We start from the raw sequence: 22,896 nt of genomic DNA on the forward strand, positions 1-22,896 counted from the left end.
ACTACAATGTTCATTGCAGCACTATTTACAGTAGCCAGTACATGGCAGCAACCTCAGTGTCCATCGACAGATGAACAGATAAAGAAGATGTGGCATGTGTATACAATGGAATATTACTCAGCCATAAAAAGAAATGAAAACTGTAGTTATCTGTAGTGCGGTGGATGGACCTAGAGTCTGTCCTACAGAGTGAAGTAAGTCAGAAAGAGAAAAACAAATACCGTATGCTAATGCATATATATGGAATTAAAAAAAAAAACTGGTAGTGATGAACCTAGTTGCAGGGCAGGAATAAAGAGGTAGACATAGAAAATGGACTTGAGGACATAGGGTGGGAGGGCAAAACTGGGGTGAAGTGAGAGTAGCATCGATGTATATACACTACCGAATGTAAAATAGTTGGCTGGTGGGAAGCAGCAGCTTAGCACAAGGAGATCTGCTCGGTGCTTTGCATTGACCTAGGGGGTGGGATAGGGAGGATGGGAGGGAGGCTCAAGAGGGAGGGGATATGGGGACATGTATATGCATATGGATGATTCGCTTTGTCATGCAACAGAAACTAACACAGTATTGTGAAGCAATTATACTCCCAATAAAGATCTATTTAAAAAATAAAGTAAAATAAAACCTCTGCTGAGCACAGGGAATTCTACTCAATACTCTGTAATGACCTCTATGGGGAAAGAATCTAAAAAATGAGCGATGTATGTATATGTATAACCGAATCACTTTTCTGTACAGCAAAAACTAACACAACATTGTAAATCAACTATACTCCAAAAGAAATTTTAAAAGATAAATAAAAAGAACGGGGGAAACATTTCATCCACTAGAAAGCACTGAGGGGGTGGAAGCTCAAAACAGGCTCCGTGGAGGAGAGGCGGGAGGTTTATATGGAAGGGTGGTGACAGATGTGTCATAATTAACACATACGCTTGATGGGCAGGATGCTGCTCTTGGGTTTTTTGCTTCTAATATTTTCCTTCTGCTTTTTCTCTAGGATATCGAGTCATTGATGTCTGAGGGAAATAAGTCTCGGACGGTAGCTGCAACCAACATGAATGAAGAAAGTAGCCGCTCGCATGCTGTGTTCAGCATCATCATCACACAGACGCTGTATGACCTACAGTCTGGGGTGAGGGATGGGGTAGAACCTTCGGTAGCAGTGAAAGAACTCTACCTGCCTGAGTGAACTGTTTCATGACTGGATTCAGCGCCTGAGAACTTTATGCCAGCTCTTCTACTTACTAGATGAGCTACTTTGCTTACATCATTTCATTTGTTAGGTCTTACTTTATATATAACATTTTTTAAAGATCTGATTCCTTGTATAAACTCCCTAAAGAACGTGATGATGTCACCGTACAGCTTTTAATATGTATCCTTTCATACTGAAATTCCCCTAAAAACAACGGGGTTTACCTCATAGTCATTAAGGGATATTAAAGAGGAAACTGCAACATTTAGCCTAAAGAAAGCTTTTTCAAAAAAAGAAGGATTTGACCTGAATATGGAGGAATCCTCATGTCCTGGTATGTTCTCATAGGTGCATAAAAGCTCCAGCTTTCTGACTGTATTCTGGAAGGCCCAGTGCACTTGCTTCCCAACTACAAAACAAAATGCCACACTGCTACGCCAACCTAAATTTTGCCCGTGAAACTGCTAGTCCAAGAACTCTTCTTACAATTTAAAATCTTCTTGAAGAGTATGCCTTGTTGCAGCGGGATGGCTTTAGTTGTGGTGCTGACATACATGTAGATGTCTGTGTGGTTTCTGCACTCATGTGTGTCGTTTCTCTCATTTCTCACGACTAGAATTCGGGAGAGAAAGTGAGCAAGGTCAGCTTGGTGGACCTGGCGGGTAGCGAGAGAGTGTCTAAAACGGGAGCCGCGGGAGAGCGACTGAAAGAAGGCAGCAACATTAACAAGTAAGAGGCTGGTGCAACTCCCGCGTTAAACTGGGACGCCCCACCCAGCTTCTTGTGTGCCTGGGGGACTTGTCGCATTATCAGGGGTCAGGTGGCTCTGATCACAGATGGTTCAGAGTCTGTGTAGCTTTAGTGAACTGGGTTGAAGAAAAACATCCACCTGCCTCTAATGAGATGCATGAGGTTTATTTAGTAAAATGGCTCAAACATTGTACAAACACCCAGTGTATCATTGTATAATATAGTCTTAGGTAAACGCAAGTTGCAATTTTGTAAATCAAATCATATCTTAAATTTAACTCGTGGAGCTTATTCTGAAGAGAAAATCTGCTTCGAATCCCTTTGTAAGGCTAATACTGTTTAAACATCAATACCTCCCCCCAAAAAGTAACCTTTATTGACGAGCTGCCATCCTGAAATCTCACTCTTTGCCTTGCGTGCCTGCAGCATATGCCCAGGGATGTGGTGAAGGCTGAAGGAGAGCCGAGGTGCAGGGTGTGTAGGAGTTGGCCCGCTGGACAAAGAGATGAAGGCATTTCACTCAGAGGGTACAGCAAAGGCACAGTAAATGCCCATAATGTGCTTAGAACAAAGCCTGGCACATAGTATACACTGAATAAATATTAATGGTTGTAACTATTATTTTTATAAGCTGCATAAACAGCGTGAGTAGAAAGTAGCTTAGTTTGTACTTGAATTTTTCTGTTGAGACATAATAACTTGGGGTTTTGTTTAGGACAGAAGGTGACAAGAGGTAATATAGTCAGGAACATGTTTGTGCAGCTTGCATTTCAAAATGGTACTGGCACATTGTAATTTTACAAAAGTTTACAAAAGTTTAAAATTAGCAGTGAAATATCACCCCCTCTATCAGATGGACAGAGCTGTGCTCACTGCACAGACTGCTGCTTTACGGGGTTAACTTCCAGTCATTCTGTCTCCTGCTCTAATAACAAAGGATTTTGCTCTATTTCATGACAAAGCATTGTAGGAGCCCAGGCGGGCACACAGCTCTGCATTCCAAAATGAGTGCAAGAACCAGGTTGGGGAAGCAGAAATGAGGGTGTGAGGGTGCAGGTACCAAAGAAAAGACTGTCACCCCTTCTAGACATTTGTTTACTGGTGCTAAGCCATGCCAGTCCTTTGCCTGTGTCTACACTTGTGGGAAGCCACTGGGAATTCTGTGCTGTGAATTTATGGAAATTTTGAGTATGGCTGGCCTTCATGTGTAACGATCACTAGTTTCTTTTGACCTCTTACTATATGCCAGGCACTGTTCTGATTGCTCTATATGTAATAACTCACATCAGCATCGTGAGATGGGTCTATTATACCCATTTTACAGATGAGGAAACCAAGGCAGAGAGCAGTGAGATAATATATCCAGGGTTACAAAACTCTAAGCGTGGATCTTAGATTTGGTTGTAGGCAGTTTGGCTCGAGAGCCCAGGCTCACCCCACTGCTGTAAGTGGGGTGCCCAAGTGTTCTGTTTGCCGGGAAGAGTCCTGATTGATACTTTTTTTTTTTTTTTTTTTTTTTTTGCAGTACGCAGGCCTCTCACTGTTGTGGCCTCTCCCGTTGCGGAGCACAGGCTCCGGACGCACAGGCTCAGCAGCCATGGCCCACTGGCCCAGCCGCTCTGCGGCATGTTGGATCTTCCCGGACCGGGGCACAAACCCGCATCCCCTGTATCGGCAGGCGGGCTCTCAACCACTGCGCCACCAGGGAAGCCCCTGATTGATACTTTTGTCCCAGAGGAAATATTAATAGTGCCCCCTTCAATTTGGACACTAAATTATGTAGTGTCTCAAACTGGACTACCTCAAGGCCACACGATAACATGATTTAGGTACTCCAGCTACTGGCTCTTTTCCATTATGACTTAATGGATTGAATGGCACTCTCTTAGCTTCCTACTATCTTTCCTTAGTTATATACTGGCTCTTTCACAAATGGATGTATGTATTTCTTACTACTAGTCTGTGAGATACCTACATTTTTATGGTTCTTTTTAGTTTTGGGGGCACTTTCATATGCATTATTTCATGTGATGTTCATTATATGTATCTTTATCTCTGTTTAAAGATGAGGTTGGAGATATTTAAGTAGTATGAATAAAAGCTAAGCAGACGTTTATTAAGCCTCTGCTCTGTGTCTGGCACTGCATTAGATGTGGGGATGCAAGAGGAACTTAGATATTGTTGTAGACAGAATATTGCTTGCCTGTCCTCCAAATATGTCCGGGTCCTAATTCCCAAAACATGTGCATATTTTACCTCACAAAGGGATTTTGCAGATGCAATTAAGTTAAAGATTTTGAGATGAGAAGATTATTCGGGTGGGTCTAATGTAATCAGAAAGCTCCTTATAAGTGAAAGAAGGAAGTGGCAGAGCCAGCGTCAGGGTGACATGGGTGAAAAAGACCTCACAGTCCATTGCTCTCATGAGGACGGAGGAAGGGGCCATGAGCTGAGAGACGTGGGCACCTGTAGAAGCTGGAAAAGGCAAGGAAACGGTTCTCCCCTCGAGCCTCCAGAAGGCACGTAGCACTGTCGGCACCTTGGTTTTAGCTCAGGGAAGCACATTCTGGACTTCTGGCCTCCAGAACTGTAAGATGATACAGTTGTGTCGTTTTAGGCCACTGTGTCTGTGGTTATTTGTTACAGCATGATTGCTACCCTCGAGGAGCACATAGGTTAAGATACAGTAAGTTACTTCATCCAAAAAAGCAAAAGAAGGTGGGGGGATTTTCTTGAGCAGGTAATGTTGAGAAGCGCTACATCACCCAGCATTGAAGCATGTTTTTTTAGGACACATTTACCAGCCTGTGGATGTTTGCCAAGCTGGTCTTGTGCTTTTCCCAAAATAGCTGGCTCGAAGGGAGTGGAGCCGTCTCTGAACCCTTTCCCTTGAACCTTATTAGTCCAGGGCTTTTTTCTTTACCCCACACGTCTCTCTCAGCTCCCTGAGTTGGTGCATATGTGCCAGGAGCCCACTGTGGGTCCAGGTCTCCACCAGGTGTCCTCCAAGTTCTCAGCATGGTCATTGGTACTTAGTCACTGAATTGATGGGACATCTTCTCACAGTAGGACCATGCCATGGTCTGCACAGCTGTCTTGGAGACCTTTGTAGAAAGAGAGGCCCATAGTCCTTTACCTGCAGTTCCAAAATCCAAAGTGCTCTGAAAACCAAGTGCTTTTCTGATTTTCTTCATAGCTCACTTGTTGGTGAACCCTCACCTGAACTCTGATTAGGTCTTTATCTTCGTTTATGGTCTTTGTTTACTCATTTAGTGTGGCCATTCATAAGTTTAGCTGCGGAAATGTTAATGAATTTTACTGTGGGCTGCTGTCCCAGATCCCGCCAGTGGCCATGGGTAAGTGTGTGCACTGAACTTCCTCAAATCCAAAATATTCTGAATTTCAAAACACATGTGGCCCCAAGGATATCCAATAAGAGATAAATGGACCTGCACTTTTTTGTTCCGTTTAGCAAATATGTGTTGAACACCGACTGGGCATAAGAAGAAAGGGGTGAGTAAGATCAGACCCTGGCCTCAGGAAGTTCAAGGTCCAGTGGGGAAGGAGACCCTTGGAGGAGTGATATTAATACATTAGCTGCCATAGAAACTTACACACAGGGTGCGGTGGGGACATGGGTGACAACACAGCTGGCAGGTTTGTGGGAGGCTTCCCAGGGAGACACGGGAGCTTCTTAGTTACAGAAACTAGGGGTGTAACCTTTCTGTGCCTCAGTTTCCTCACCTGTAAGATGTGGATGAGCAAACACTATGAGTAAGGCTGTCGTGAGGATTAAATTAGTGACTACTTGTAGCACGCTTAGAACAGGCCTACCTGTAGTAAGTTCTATGTAAGTGTGTACTAGTAAAATAAATAGTATATTGAAACTGCTGCCTGGTAGTTCCACAAATGGTTTTTTAAGCCTTAAAATCAGTGCCCAGTGGAGGGCTAAAATTAAAGAAATCTCTGACATGTTTCCTAAGCTTTTTCTCAGCCTCCTACTGGGGCTTCTTTATATGGAACATTAATAATCCTCTTAAGCAGACCTGCCAGGGACTTCTCACAGACATTAGTGTCTGCTTAATGGGCTATGGATTTAGGGGCTTCATCTCTCCTTAAGCTCTTAAGAGCTTTACAGCACACGTTATTCCTTCATGCGGAGAGCTAAGGCACTATATGGCCGTACCGCCAAGGCCTGTTCAGGGCTGGGGAGGGATAGGTCATCTGTAGACCATCTTCACAGGGGACACGTCTGGGAGTCTGTCTGCTACTCCTCCGTCTACTGAGGGCGCAAGGACGAAGCCTTTCCCTGCTCCTGGAGACTGGCTGGTTCAACTTCTCTGAGAACTCACTTAGATCATGGAACACTCTCTAATACCCCTAGGAATGTCATTGAAAACGGTTCTGTTTTATTCTCAGCAGTGGCCAACTGTTAAATGCCAACAGTATTCATCTAATGAGTGTCTTCCCCGGTCTCCTTTCCATTTCAATTACTGTGGTTAATAATAAAGTATATGCTAAACATTTCCAAAAATGGGCTCTACTGAACAGTTGTTTGAGGGATATTAATATATGTTACTCCCAGTATTCTGTCATATAATTTGTTTTAATAACTTATAAGCACAATGTTTCTAATGTTTCATGTGACTCGATCCTTTTGTTCTTCTTGAGCACCCTCCATGACTCTCGTTCATTTCCTCTCGGAAACCTCATTTCAGTGGGTTTTTCCTGCAGAACTAAACATGAACTTGTACCAGGGGAGAATAAAAGTGGCCTGCCTTCTGTCCATTATTCAAGGGCGGGTGGGGGTCCTTGTTAATTTACCACTTGTGCATTGCAGGGTCCACATACGTGAAGAAAGAAATCTGAATAAATGTCTCTGTATTTAACACAAGAGACCCAAAAGGGACAGAGCAAAAATTTGCTCCTGAGGATGCAGTAGCCACATCTTTTGGGACATGTGCCATTGTTACTTCAGTGTTTCCCAAAACATTCTTGTGAAATACTAGTTCCTCAAGTGGCTCTGGGGAGAAAAAGACCCCTGGATAAATAATTTTGAGAAAGGCTACTTATAAAGCCTTCCTTTGGAGATTCCCAGTGCTAAAAGCGCTCAGGAATCCTGCAGTCATGAATCCCGTATGACTTCATGATTCCCTGAGCTTACTTGATGACAGAATTCTAGGTGTAACACGTATTGATGTCTCCAGAACAAATGTGCAAAAGAGCGTTTGTTTTTCTTTTTGGAAATGTCCGTGTATATGTGCCTTTTTATTACACCACAGCAATAGAAATGGAAATGAGACTCATTAGATGAACATTTGGGTTTAATGATTTGCATTCGTCACTGGAAAACAGTGGTGAGTAGAAATGAGGCCCACACTGTAGATACAACTGTTTTCTTTCCTCTCCTGTCATGTGATGGTGCTGTCCTCTCCCCATAATTTTCCACACAAATTGCCACTTTGCATTTCTCCTTTCCTGTAAGGAGTGGGGACTTCCTGGGGAAGAGGGCTAAACTGAGTTCCACTAACTTCATCATCTTTTGACTAACTCCGTAAAAGCCAAGGATTGCATTATGCTGTAAGCAACAGAAACCACTGCAATGACAACCAAGTGATGAGTTAATCTTTCTCGCTTAACAGGAAGTCAGAGGCAGGTCCAGCACCTCAGAAATGCTATCAGGCACACAGCTGTATGTACTAACCTTAGTGTGCGTTCATGTGGTTCTCATGACCTCAAGACAGCCGCTACCATTCCAGGCATTGTATCCATATCTGTGTTCCAAACAAGATGGGGACGTGACCACCGGCTTCTGTCAGCTGACTATGTACCTTTTCTATCAGGAGAACCATAGCCTGCTTGGAAGCCCCTCCCAGGAATATCTCCCTACATCTCATTGGCCAGAACTGTGTTTCATCGCTTCTCCGAGCTGCAGAGGACCCTGTAGAGATTTTAGCTCAGTACATGCTTCCCAGCAAAATCAGGTGTCCGTTGGCAAGTAAGAAGGGGAAAATGGATTTTGGGCCAGCACCCACAGAGTGTACCCAACCGTCATTGAATTAGGCCTTTGTAGAAAGAGGTTCATCTTCTGTTCTTCATTGTAGTCTAGACTCAGCGTAGTAACTTGGCAAATATTGACTGAGTGCTTTCTGTAAGCCAGGCATAGCAGTCTCTGCTGCCACGGTGGTCACAGTCTAAGTAGAAAGAGCAGTGCACACACAGCTGACTCTGATAAAGTTTAATAAGTCCTACACTTACGATCTTAGAAAAAGATCACTGGAAACGTAGGTAAAATAGATTTGAAATCCATCCTAGACATTGTAGATAACTCACATCACATCACATCTGCTCCTAAGGGAAGGAATCTGGTGATTGGAGTTTCAAGGGAAACTAGGTAGGTTTAAGGAAGGTATAGAACAGCAAAAAAAAAAAAAAAAGTTGAATTATGACAGTTTTTTAAATTGGGGTATAGTTGCTTTACAATGTTGTGTTGGTTTCTGCTGTACAGTGAAGTGAATCAGCTATAAGTATACATATATCTGACAATTTTTTTTTCAGCGAGCCACTTTTATTTTTCATCCTCCTGAGTTTTATTTACTTTCTTTCTGATCCCGAATTCTCCCTTGTTATAGTTGGCTGTCTGTTTATAGATGTTATCCCCTGGCCTAAGTCTTCCTTCCTCCCCAGCCAGCCCCTCCCCCTTCTCCTCCCAACCCCCGCCCAAGAACTTGTGGTGAGGGATTTAACCATTAGGAGCCTCCTTACTGTCTCCACCTCCAGCAGGTTCAAGAAAGGAGCAGTGCTTTGCTAGAATGAGAAAGATTCCTGGAGTAACGTTTTCAGCTCCTAAAATTGGCAAAAAACTCCCACCCCATTCTGACACCCATGAGCTGCCTGTTTGCCTCCAGGCTGAAACAGCAGGGCTAGCAGGGTCCATAGTTAGTTATTTTGTTATATTTTTAAGGTCCCTGGAAATAAAATTCCCATTAAAATATGTAAGCCTGGTGTTCAACTTTCTGACATTGAACTTTCAAATGGTTTTTAGGATCCTAGATGCCCCTGGATCACTGCTTCCAGAGGGGAACCCAGAAAGGGGGGGTGGCATGGACCCCTCATCACTGGGTAACCTGGTGACCTCTCAGTCATCACTGAGTCCCACTCATTCTGCAGTTTATTTCTTTTCGTTCCAAGAGGACCATATTAGGTTCAGATGAAGTTCTTGTTTTGAATGTACGCACACCGTTAGGTAAAGAGCATGGCTTCCACAGGTGTTAAGCTTCTCTAACTGAATAAGTTATAGAGCTGTAGGACCACTGTTAACCTCAGGATTGGCGATGTTGACCCCTGAGTCGCTGAGCTCTTTATAGTTGGTACGAATTAAAGTAATTTCTGCTGCATTTGGGTTTGAAACATTGGGGATAGTCCACAGAGTTGCTTCCAAATGAAAATTTCATTTCAGTAGTAGCAAAATGTGAAAAATGCCCAGTATTTTATATCTAAAGCAGACATGTGTTTTTGCCTTATATTGAACTCCTTTTTCCCTCTATTTCATATATATCACATGCCATTTTTCTTTCTTAAAATTTCTGTTAAAGTGTACAATTCGGTAGCTTTATGATATGCATAGAATTGTGTAACCATTACCACAATCTAATTTTAAAACATTTTCATCATCCCCAAAAGAAACCTGGTGTCCAGATCATTCCTCCTTCCCCCCAGCTCCCCAGCCCCGGGCAACCACGACTGCCATCTCTATAGGTTTGCCTCTTCTGGATATTTCATATATAAATGGAATCAAACAGTATATGGCTGTATCAGTTTCCTAGTGTTATAACAGATTACCACAAACTGGATGGGTTGAAACAACAGTAATATATTTTCTCACAGTTCTGAAAGCCAGAGGTCCAAAATCAAGGGATTAGCAGGGTTGGTTCCTTCTTGGGGACTCAGGGGGAAAACCTCTTCCATGCCGCTCTCCTACCTTCTAGTGGTTGCCGGCACTCCTTGGCTTATGGATGCATCACTCCAGTCTCTGCCTCCATTTGCACCTGTTGTTTTCCCCTGTGTGTCTTTGTGTCTTCTCATGGCTTTATTTGAAGGACACCAGTCGTTGGATCAGAGCCCTCCCTAAGCCAGTATGATCTCATCTTAACTATTTACATCTGCAAGGACCTTATTTCCAAATGAGGTCACATCTAAGGTTCCGGTGGACATGAATTTGGGGGTGGGGAGTAGGCATTGTACAACCCAGGACAGTGGCTTTTTGTGTTTGTCTTCTTTCTCTTATAAGTTTTCAAGGTTCATCCATGTTGTAGCATGTATCAGAACTTCATTCCTCTCATATGGATGAATAATACTCCTTTGCAAGGACATGCCACATTTTATTCTTCCCTTCATCGTTCAGTGGACATTTGGGCTGGTTCCACATTTTGGCTGTTGTGAATATTGCTGCTATGAAAATTGTTATACAAGTTTTTGTTTGGACATATGTTTTCATTTCTCTTGGGGTGGATTTGTTTAACTTTTAAATTTGTCAATTATGATACACATATTTATGTCACTTGGCAGTAATGGCTGTTGGTTATTAAAATTCTGACTCATTTTTGCCTCTTGGAATTGCTTTGTATTTCAATGACTTTTCCAATGACTCACCTTTGGAGAATTATATTGTGTGGTGGGAAATATGCTTTTACTCCTTTCAACTTATTTAATGGAAATCTATTGTTAACATTAGAAAGAAAGCTATGTAGTCTTTCACTTGCTAAGCTCTAGTCACATGCTGATTTGTGTCCTTCCTTGTTTTTTATAAATACGTAGTAGCTTTTAATTTTTTAATCATTTACAAAGGGTTTTGTCTTTATGATATGTAACCTTCCTTGCAGTCTGGGGAGATGTCCTGAGACTGCTCTTTGCTGGCTGCTAAACTTGGAATTCAGTTGATTTCTTTTAAAAGAGCAGTTGTTACTTAACTATGATACAAGGATGTCCTTCATCCCTCAATACCACAAATCTGTTGTTTCTATGGTGATCTTTTCTCCAAGTGCAGAGAACATGTATTAACCACCACGGGACACTCATTAGCCTAGACTAGTGGTTCTCAAACTCTACCTGCATCAGAATCACCTGGAAGGCTTGTGAAAGCTCAGGTTTCTGAGTCCCACCATGAATGTTTGATTCAGTAGGTCTGCGGTGGGGCCTGAGAATGTGCATTTCTAACAAGGCTGCAAGTTGTGCTGGTGCTGCTGGTCCCAGGACCACTTTTGAGACTCATAGGCCTGGCACCTGAATGTATGTATCACTTTGGGTATTGTTCAGCCAGGGCTTCTCAAAATTTAATGTGCATGTGAATCACCTGGAGATACCTTTAACTGGTTCTGATTCAGTAGGCCTGGGAAGGCTTCCAAGATTCTGCCTGGGTAGTTCTTTGTTTTTGTTAAACTGTAGCAACTCCACATTGAAATAAGCTTGCCAGCTTTAAGCAGATGAACAGGATGTACCTTGTAACTGTAGTGGAAGGGTGCTTTGCAAGTTACATTGTTACTCTGGGAAAAATCAGAGGCCAGAGTGGTCCAAGTTATACTCAAAGAGTAAATGGTTGAGACTGTAAACATAATATTTGAAGTAAATTATAATTCTCTAGTGCGATCTTTTAAAGGTATGTTTCCAGGTTCTGAAATGTATGTTTCACAGGTCCTGTGATTGAACGGAATAGATTCTACAGGGATTCTAAATTCATTCTTTTAAATTAATGGGGTTACTTTTTGTTTTCCTTTTTCTCAGCTTCTTGACAGACAAATGTAGGCTTGATGAAATCAGCTTTAGGGACTTATAATTTTATACTTATTACCTAGAAGGATTATTATTTTACGAAAACAAAATAAATACTCCATAAAACTAATTTTCTAATTTTTCTCTTGGCAGATCACTTACAACCTTGGGGTTGGTTATCTCATCTCTGGCTGACCAGGCAGCTGGCAAGGGTAAAAACAAATTTGTGCCTTATCGCGATTCAGTCCTCACTTGGCTTCTTAAGGTAATTCATTGTTCTTGTGTTCTTTTCCAACTAGAAATTGGCTGTTTCAGTGGTGACAGCTGAGAAGTGTGTGCAAAATACTTCTCAACGAACTCCTGACAATACTGTTATCCTGATTCCTAAACATGCAGGATGAAAACTCATTCCTGTTGCCCTTTTTCCATTATAATGCTGTTTGACAGGCATTGTGCGTTGATGTGAATAGAGAGAGACCACCTTTCATCTGTCATAAACTTATTTGTGAAATACAGACCCATTTCCACACCGAGTTTTCTTCACCAAGAAGGTCATCCGTGCATGTTTGCCGCTTCCCTCAGGCGTTGTGCGTGGAATGGGCCTCGTTTCCTAAGATGCTATTTGAAATATTCTGCAGGACAATCTGGGGGGCAACAGCCAGACCTCTATGATCGCCACCATTAGCCCAGCAGCAGACAACTACGAAGAGACCCTCTCCACGCTAAGATATGCCGATCGAGCCAAAAGGATCGTTAACCATGCCATTGTGAATGAGGATCCCAATGCAAAAGTCATCCGGGAACTGAGGGAGGAAGTGGAGAAACTGAGAGAGCAACTCTCGCAGGCTGAGGTATGGTCAGCCCCGTGCTCCCTGTGATCCAGGCTCCCCGGCTTGTGGCGTCTGGGTGGCGAGGCGCGGTCCAGCTCGCTTGCACTTCCGGCTCACCTCGTGTGGTTCAGCAGTTCTGAGCCGATGGGCATCTTCTCCGTGCTGCGCGCTGTGAAGACACAGGCGTATAATGCAAGGCTCCGTCCCGCGAACTGACAGTCAAGGAAGCAGGCAATTAAAAGAGAGGTGCTGCTGTGGCCTGTTTGCTTCAGTCAGTTGGCCGTTCAGCCAAGGTCTCTTCCAGTGTGAAATCCTGAGACCCAAATATGCTGCTTTGATCAACATTGTAGATTACATTCCCACACAGCCTTGCCATTTTCAGAGAAATTAGTTCTGTATCATCTCCTCATTAAGTCGTGGAGGACAAGGTGGTCAAGAATAGTTAGCATTAGGAAAAATTCAGAAATCTCCTTTCATTTTACCTTTTTTTTTTTTTAATCAGCTCCTGACAGGGAACAAAATCATTTTGCATTGTTACCATCTTTCCTTGGCTTTGCCCAGACTTTAATAACCATAACCCTTTCCAAATAGCCGTTGCCGGAGAGGCACTGTCTCACCGAAATAGTAACGGGACTGAGACGAAGGTCGAGTGCCTTAACTTCAGTCACATGCTTCCACATGCCAGGATTCAGATGTGTACCTAAGGCTTCTAAGTTCACATTCCTTCATACTACTCTCTTCTGACCCCACAAAGAAAAGGAAGTCAAAGCCAGGGATCTGAATATTCCATCTGTTGGTGATTGTGGAGTTGCATTATAACTGTTCGTTTACATGTCTTTCTCTTCTCCTTGGCCACGGGCTCCTAAAGTGCGAGAGCTGTGTTTTATTAATTTTTTTTATCGCTAACCCCTAGTACAACATTGATACTGGAAAGCGTTTAGCACAATGACTTGCCAATGGTAAGTGCTCGATAAATGTTGCTCTTTTTGTGATTATCATCATAATCATCATTGAGTGCATCACGCGTAATGTTTTTTTAAATCGATGCCAAGAAGGGTAGCAGAACACCTGAAAAATCAAAATGCTGATAAACTTTGATGAGAGTCATGATCCTAGGAGGAGAGCATAACAGCTCTGGAATTTGTCCGTAGGTGGATGATCTCCATCCTCCCTCTTTTCTGTGAATCTGCATTTCCACTGTGACCAGATAATCTAGGCCGGGTAGCTAGAACAATGCCTGGACAAAGGGCAGAGCAGAGGAACCACAGCAGGTTCAGGTAGAATTTTCATGTGTGGCCCCTTGGACCTAGCACTAAATGTCACTCCCAGGCTCTGCCAACAGAGTGAGACTCAAGCATCCTCAGCCGGCCTCCACATCATCGCCACTTCAGCTTCCTGTCCGAGCTCTGCCATCCTTCTTGGTCATAGGGTTATACTCTGCAGAAGCTCATGATACTACAGGGTGTCAAAAAAGCATATGTGGCCAAGTAAAGGCCCCCCAGATTTCTTAAGCTGCATATAACTATATTTAGACCCCTTAATTATTCTCACTGAGCAAACACAGAGGGAAATTACTGCCTTTTTCACCAGAAGTCCTACTTCTAAGTGAGTAATAAACATGCTAAGTTTTTTACCATCAATAAGAAAAGTAGTTCAAATGGCCCAGACTCAAATTTTAAAATAAATGAGAAGAATTGCCACCTTTCCTGGTAGGTTAATATAACTGGAATGTGTTTATTAGTGATGTGTGTTGATCTCTGTCTTATTGAAAAAGAAGTCTACTTAAGTAATTTGTTCTCATACTTTTCTATTTTGAAGATGAACTTTAGCATCTTTTAGGTCTTTAAATGTGAAATTTAAGTACGATGGATAAAATTACTCTGGGATGATTTGTATCAATTTAATTCAGGGAACTGGAATTTCTCTTTCTCCCTCAAAGAGTAGCAGCCATTTACTCTTTCACTTCATTTGATTAATAAAGGTCTAAAACCCCCTGACAGTGTGTGGCTTAATTGCTTCCAACAGACAGTTGATAACCGCTTAAGAAGGACAATAAGGGATTGTCTTGTACACAATGGTGGAAAAAATTAGAAAATCAGATTTCTCTGCTTTCGTTTTAAAGGCTATGAAGGCCCCTGAACTGAAAGAGAAGCTCGAAGAGTCTGAAAAGCTGATAAGAGAACTAACAGTGACTTGGGAAGAGAAGCTGAGGAAAACAGAAGAAATTGCACAGGTAGCTTGATAACTTGGCCCTAAAATATTGTGATTCTTTTTTTTTTTTTAATTTTATTTTTTAATTGAAGTAGAGTTGATTTACAATGCTGTGCCAATCTCTGCTGTACAGCAAAGTGACTCAGTTATACACATGTAGACATTCTTTATATATATATATATATATATATATATATATTCTTTTCCATTGTGGTTTATCACAGGATATTGAATATATTTCCCTGTGCTATAGTGATTCTTTTTCATTTGCTGTCTTTTCTGTATAGCCACTTGTCATCCTCAAAAAGTCCTTTAAGGACCTCTTTCTGCTGAACTAGAGCCTGCAAAGATCCGTTTTAGACAGTGACTTCATTGTTTTTTATTAACTACTGTTTGGTCCCTGTATTTGCTAGAAGTGTTGCAGAGCACTGAATTTGTACAGGCATGGTTCAGGAAACATCTTTAATATGTTCTGCTTTTCACATTTAACCAGAAACCTGTTCTGTGGTTTTAGATCACCTGGCAAAGCATGCAGCTACCTGATTGGCAGAGAATTCACAACATACAGAACATCAGTAGTTTTTTCAGTGTGCTTGATTCTTCAGCTTGTTAGCAAATGCTATTATGAACTTTACTTGAGAAAATAAAAAGCAAGGACTAATCATGTGAGTGTGTGTGTATGAGAGAGAGATGAACCTCTACACTGTGCATTTCATGAACAGTTTAATCTCATTGACCACTTGTAAGTATTGGACCATCCCAATCAGGTAGCTTGAAATCAGTAACTGGAACCTAGTCCAGCCTGCTGCTTACATGTGTCTTGTGGATATCACAAACATATACCTAACTTTCTATAACTCCGACATTGCTTTATTTTTCTTCATAGCCCATATCACCTTTGGAAATTCTGTATTTTACTTGTCTGTTTTGTCACGATCTCTCTCCTTCCATTAGAATGTAAGTTTTCATGAAAGAAGGAGCTTTGTTTTGTTTGCTTTTATATGCCCAGCCCTAGATCTGTACCTAACACATAAGTATTTCTTGAATAACTTGAATGAATTTGAGGCCCTCTGCAAAAGGGACCCAGCCTGCTCTTCCAGCCCCATCTCCCACTACTTTCCCACATTGACTTTCCCACCTGAAATCATCCAGTGCGCCCAGAGTCTTTACTGTGCTTTCCTCTGCTCTTCCCCTAGAACACTCTGCCCTTACCTTGCTGCTCCCCAATTTCTTCCTACTGAAATTCTTCTTGTGCTTCAAGAACCATCTCAAATGCATTCTCCTCCTGAAGCCTTTCCTGGACTCTTAACCCATCATGATTTCCCTCCTTTGAAGCCCCGCAGCACATTGTTCCTCTCCAATGGCACAGGGCTCTCCTCTTTTACTTCTAGTAGTTGTGTGGTCTTCTCACCTCCACTGGACAGGAAGTCCTTAAGGGCAGGATGGTGCCTGGTTCATCCTTGGTGCCCCTAAAACACTGACACAAGACGTCATGCATCTTTGGATCTCAGTAAACTTGGCTGAGCTGAGTAGAATGTGAAGTTTCACTGGCCTGTTGTCCCCAGAAATAGTGACTTAAGCTTTCCACGGATACATCTCAGGACTAGAGCAACAAATAGAGCTTCCCTGCTTTTGTCTGCGTCTGTGCACAGGAGAGGCAACGACAACTTGAGAGTATGGGGATTTCCCTGGAGACGTCTGGTATCAAGGTGGGGGATGACAAGTGCTACTTAGTCAACCTGAATGCAGACCCTGCTCTCAACGAACTTCTGGTTTATTATTTAAAGGTAAGAGAGTACATTAATAGATAGTTGCAATCCCGATTCCGTCACGTACGATTCCCACTTGAGTCTGGGTGCCTGTCCCCATGATTTTGCTGTTTGTATCCAGCTTAGCTCTCATTAAAAGTAAGAGGATTGGTAGTTCAGTCAAGTTACTGTTGAGAGTGAAAACCAGCTCTTTTGCATTCTACTGGGGCTGTGCAGTTGGGCTGATTTCCATCAGAGGAGCATGAGTGAGCAATGGAGGGTGTCAGAGTGATCCCTGGCTATGGCGACAGGATTCTTAGAAGCTCTGGAGAGTCACCATTCTGCTTCTGAGTAATTCTGAGGGGATCTCGAGATCAGCACAAGCCTAAAGCAGACTCTTGTGGAAGATTAGACAGCTAGGGTTCTTCCATATCCATCCCTCCTAAGCCTGTATGCTCAGGACATGACTTTTGGTCCTATAATCACCTTCAAGTGTGGAGATGGGCATGGCCTTTTGGGTTCCGCACTTCGGCCTCAGGGTGCTGCCACTGACCGGGCTGCAGGGCTCACTGCAGCAGTTCTCAGACTGCTTCCTTAAGGATTCTGAGCTGCCTCGTGAATATACAGAAGGCAGTGGAGAATAAGCTAGAAGTGAAGAAGGGAACCTCAGGCTTCTATCATCCTTTTTATTCTACTTTTTCCAGAAATGAATATGGCACAAATAGCCCCTGACTTATTGAGAGTCCACTAATGGACTTAAGATCTGTTCATTTAGGAAATGATGAAGGGGTAAGGAATTGTTTCTGAAATCTTAATTTTGAAAGACCAAGCCTTGCAGTTTCTCTGTTGAATAGGGAAGTATTATTATCATAGTGACTGCATGATTTTTAGAGCAATAGACCAAACAAAGAGGATGTGCAGTGGGCAGAGTCACCAGGGCTCACAGTCCTCACATGTCTGAGGCTTGAGGTACTTAAAAATCATGCTAACCTGCACGTTGTATAATCCGCAGGCTTTAGTACTCTGTAATTTGGTATTAGGAACTCAACTTTTTAAAATCACTTTAAAAGTTACATATTTGAAAATATGACTTTCCATGAAACTATTTTCAATGATTCTTGAATTTATAGAGCTGTTTTCAAAGCACTTTCACCGTTAACTCAGGTGATCCTTGAGAAAGAATCCTGCTCATTAGATCTTATTAATAATATGGTTCTGGTTGTGCAAAAAAAAAAAAAAGAAACTGAGGCTCAGAGAGTGAAATGCCTTGCCCACGGTCACACAGACAGTAAGTCGTCAAGTTAAAACCGGAGCTCAAGGTATTCTACTATCAAGTCTGACTTCTTTATCTTCTAAAATAATAGCTAATCACTGTTGATCAGGGTTTGTTTGTTTTTTTTCTTTATAGTGTTTAAACATATTTTACATTTAGTGTATTAAGGTAAGCTTTGGACCTACAGTGCGCCAGATCTCACATTTTCCATCTGATTCATCTCATGTTGTCATGCATGTGCTGTTGGGTTATTCGAATTGATTGTGATAAACTTTTGCTGAGTTACTTGTAAGGGTAGGTTTTTCTTTAATGATCTATTGCCAGGACCATACCAGGGTAGGTGCAGATACCTCTCAGGACATCCAGCTCTTTGGGATAGGAATTCAGCCTGAGCACTGTGAGATTGATATTGCTTCTGATGGAGAGGTCACCCTCACTCCAAAAGAAAATGCAAGGTAAGAAGTGTCCCTTAAAGGTAAGAAGCAGCTCCTTAACATAGCTCAAGTGCCGTATTTTCAGGCGTGGACTGACCCTTTCTGTCTGTTTGCTTAGTTATATCAGAGTTAAGGCTACCCTGGCTTTTGCTTTCTGCTTGTAGAGAGCTGTGTAAGCAAGATTTCGAGCACCAGCTTCAGGGTGGCTGATTCTGCCCTGAGTGGCTGGGTGATCTCAGATAAGATACTTCTTTTATCTAATCTCCAATTCCCTCATACGATAAATGAGGCTAATAGTAGACAAAACATATAAATCACTTGGCTCAGTGCCTGACACACATAAATATTGAATAAAGTTATTTGTTATTACCCAGTGTAATGCACTGTATGAAAAGCAGTTAATCAGATAACTCCATTATATGAAAAATTCCTAAACTAGGCTATAATATGTAAAAGTTTGAGAATTGACAGGATAATATATTTACTTTTTAATTTCTACTAAATGATGTCTTGAATTATTTTATAATCACGTGTAAAATGAAGTCCTAAAACAGTATTCCTTAACTCACATAATTCAGAACACACATTTTTATGAAGAAAACTGTATTCATTTCAAATTATTCTGTTAATATCACCCACATACCTTTCTAAGTGATGAAAAACTGAGACTAACAATAATAGCATGCATGATTCATGAAATTTGTAGGCCTTCTGTTATAGTGATATATTGTTAAGATATTTAATGGTGAAATGATACCATTCCTTAATTTTTACTTATTCCAAGTTCAAATAGAATTTAGCTTCATGCTGTATCCCCCCTATTAGAAGCTCTGGATTTATTTTTTCATACTTTTTTTTTAATTGAAAGAATTATGTGTGTGTATACACACACACACACACAGACACAACATGATAATTTGATCATATTCTCTTTTAACACTACATCTGAAAATGATTTTATTCGGTAGATTTCCTCATACCTGATTTTATTTCCATGTCTTTTTATCCTACTTTTCGTCCCTCCCCACCCTGTCCAATCTCCTCCTTTCCTGTAACCTCAGGGCAGTGGTTCATTCATGCAGTGTATACTTCCTCTAGGCTCTGTACTGGGAATGCCCAAGTATAGTTAGTAACTCAAAGCCTGGTGGAGGAGAATGTATAGAAACAATTGTTATCATACAAGAAAATAAGTGCTCCTTCTAAAGTGATCTTTATAACGTGCAAATCTGATCGCTATAAAAGTGTGTGGGGTTTGCAGGACTGGAGGTAGGGAGAGCTGTTAGGATATTATTACGATATTGTTGTGGGAACACAGCAGTAGCAAAAGAGTGAAGAACAAAATGTATTTCAGGATTACTTGAGAGTCATCGAGGTTTAGCGATGTGCTTGGGGACAGGATGGGAACTCACTTAGTAAAAGAAAAGAAGTGAGCAGTATTAGATTTCTGTCTTAGGAGACGAGATAAACAGTGGCACTACTAAATCAAAATAAGAAATACAAGAGGAAGAACAGGTTTGGAGGACGATAGGCAATGAGTTCACTTTGGAATACGTTGAGTTTGAGGTGTCCTTGGGATATCAATGTGAAGATTTTCAGTTGCACATTGGATTTAGGGCAGTAGAACTACCCTGAAGACACAGACTGGGCATATTCAGTGTTGCCTGTCTTGAAAGTGGGTCTAGAGTGAATAGTGGAAGGGTTAAACCAATGTTTATGGGATGGTCTGAAGATAATCCATGAAGTAGGGTGAGACAAGGGAGTCAGAGAGGCACAGAGGCAACAGCAGGTTACAGTGATGGAATCCAAGGGAAGAGAACATTTAAGGACGAGGTCAGAGTAAAAGCTAAAGAGCTTCTATTGGACATAGCAGTTAGGAAGACATTAGCAACCATGGAATGTTTAAGTACCATGCAGTTGTGGGTATGGAAGGAAAAAATGCAAAGAAAGAAGAATAGGAGGTAAGGAAGCAGGCCGAATCTTGGTTGTGCAGATGGAAATGGGATTGGAGACACAGCAAGAGAGGGACAGGGACATGGTGTGAAGGGATAGTCAGTATTTCCTCAGATCTGTCCTCAAGTCCACTGGTTCTCTCTTGTCATGTTCTACCTGCTGCTTAACCACATTCTACTGAGTTTTAATTTCAGCGTCTCTGCTTTTCATTTGTAGAAGTTTAGGAAGTCTTTTTTTAGATATGCCTGGTCTCTATTGGTAGAGGCTTGTTTTTACTCCATTGTCTGCTTTAATAATTTTATTTTTACTTATTTTATTGCCTTTATTTGGAAATTCTGTTCTCTGAAGTTGCTGGGGCTTCAATCCAACTGTTTGTTCTATCTGCTGATAACTTTGCTTCCTAAAGCAGTTCATGATTTTTTAGAGGTGCTCCTCTTCAGCGGTTTATCTGTAGGAGTCTTGTGGCTTGGGTGAGGCTACATAAATTCCTGCAAAGAGATTTTATATTTGCTTCTTCCAAGTACCCCAGGCATGTGTTCAAGTAGAAACGACTTTTTAATGCTAATTTCTTGGCTTGGGTATGTTACCAAACCAGGCAGTTTCCATAACTTTTTCTTTTTTATATTATTGTAATAAGAATGTAGTATAAACGGCAAAGTGATATGTTCCTGTGTATGTTCAGGTGTGTGTGTGTGTGTGTGTGTGTAAGCACCTAGATAGGGGTCCTCTAAAGATACAGATGATCACAAAAATAATCAGTAAGTAAGAGAGATGAAGCTTATTACATTTCTCTCTGATTTGCTCCGGAACTATTTTTAGTTTTATTTTAGAATAACACTGCTCAATAGAACTTTCTGAGATAGTGGAAAGGTTCTATATCTGCTAAGACCATTTTGGCAGCCACTACTGAGATGGTGCTCTTGAGAATTAACATATGGCCAGTGAGAATGAGGAACTGAATTTTTAAAATTGTAAGTCAGAGTTTAAAATAATAAAGGACACTGAGTGACACATTTCTACTCTTGATCATACTGCTATTCCTGGAATTTCCGGAGGGCTTTCTAGATGCCTTAATAAACAATGAGGAAATATGTTTCTTAAAAACTGACTATTGAATGTCTGTTTTTTAGGTAGAAGAGATAAGTATTCTATAAAATTTTTTTTAAACTCATATTTTTGGCAAAAGTATGTATGTATGTACATATTTATATATGTACAGTGTTAACAAACAAATTTTGAGCAAATTTGAAGGTGTAATTGTATTAAATGAGTTGTGAATTGGGCAGCATCTCATCAGGCAACGTGAGGGGTTACACAACATGGAAGGCTTTTATAGTCAGGAAGGTGGGACAAGGAAAGGAATTCATCAGCAAGGAACAAAAATGAAAGTTCATTGGAGGAAAGTAAAAGTTAGGTGACAACAGTTTCTCATTAACTGAGCTGTGGTGTTTTTTAATTGGCTGGGCTTGTTGCTGGGCGCAGAGGAGGTCTTCCTTCCTCCTGCTGGGGTAGTAAAGTAGTTGCACTTCCTGTTGGGGGTGCAAGGTAGGTCTCTTCCTGTTGGGGTGACTGACATCTTCCTTTTTGGGATAATTGGCGATGAGTGTTGGGGTATGAGAGTTCCCTTTTCAGGCCTCTTGACTCCAATTTTAGTTGAGGTTTCCTTTTATTAATTTTCACAATAGACGTACATATACATATATATTCTGATCTCATTTTCCATTTTTGCAGATGAATAAATCAGTTCATATTTCCAAGTAGATGGGAAACAGACTTTTGAAACTTGAGTCACAATGTTGAGAGTCATTTTGAAGAATAAAGGGAGCATGTTAGTGTAAAACATACACGCCAAAGCTTCACCATGTTTGTGTACGACAGATTAAAAACATTTAAGATGGTATTTCCAGGGTATTTTTTATCAATAAACACTTAGCCTCCAGACTTGAAATATTACTACAAAAGAGTGATTATTTTCATCTGTGAATTTTCCTTATTCCATAACTTTGAGCTTAAGAGTCCCTCTAAAGATTAGGAGCCAGATAGTGAGAGTATATGAGAAAAGTAACTTAGGGAAAAATTAAAACTCAAAATAATACTCATTATTTTTCTCCATCAATCTTCACTTGACAGCCCTTATAGCAAATTAAACTTTAATTAATTGATTAACTATCCCCCTAATGTTTTGTTTTGCTTTTATTGTTTTGTTTTTATTTTTTAATTTTTTTTTAACATCTTTATTGGAGTATATGTGCTTTACAATGGTGTGTTAGTTTCTGCTGTACAAAAAGTGAATCAGCTACACGTAAACATATATCCCCATATCTCCTCCCTCTTGCGTCTCCCTCCCACCCTCCCTATCCCACCCCTCTAGGTGGTCACAAAGCACCGAGCTGATCTCCCTGTGCTATGTGGCTGCTTCCCACTAGCTATCTGTTTTACATTTGGTAATGTATATATGTCCATGCCGCTCTCTCACTTCTTCCCAGTTTACCCTTCCCCCTCCACGTGTCCTCAAGTCCATTCTCTACGTCTGCATCTTTATTCCTGTCCTGCCCCTACGTTCTTCAGAACCATTTTTTTTTTAAGATTCTATATATATGTGTTAGCATATGGTATTTGTTTTTCTCTTTCTGACTTACTTCGCTCTGTATGACAGTCTCTAGGTCCATCCATCTCACTACAAATAACTCAATTTCATTTCTTTTTATGGCGGAGTAATATTCCATTGTATATA

The 22,896-nt window shown here is 41.3% G+C and overlaps 1 protein-coding gene across 1 annotated transcript in view; it reads left to right on the forward strand.

The window, feature by feature from the left end:
* Nucleotides 1–22,896, forward strand: part of KIF13A (kinesin family member 13A) — a 227,081-nt gene that overhangs the window by 153,837 nt on the left and 50,348 nt on the right. Inside the window, 7 exon segments of the mRNA XM_055079543.1 lie at nt 1,001–1,135; nt 1,815–1,927; nt 11,870–11,981; nt 12,355–12,567; nt 14,669–14,779; nt 16,410–16,544; nt 18,103–18,233. Of these exon segments, the coding sequence (XP_054935518.1) occupies nt 1,001–1,135; nt 1,815–1,927; nt 11,870–11,981; nt 12,355–12,567; nt 14,669–14,779; nt 16,410–16,544; nt 18,103–18,233 (950 nt within the window).

The sequence above is a fragment of the Physeter macrocephalus genome, chromosome 18 (assembly GCF_002837175.3).
Source record: "Physeter macrocephalus isolate SW-GA chromosome 18, ASM283717v5, whole genome shotgun sequence".
Taxonomy (NCBI): domain Eukaryota; kingdom Metazoa; phylum Chordata; class Mammalia; order Artiodactyla; family Physeteridae; genus Physeter; species Physeter macrocephalus.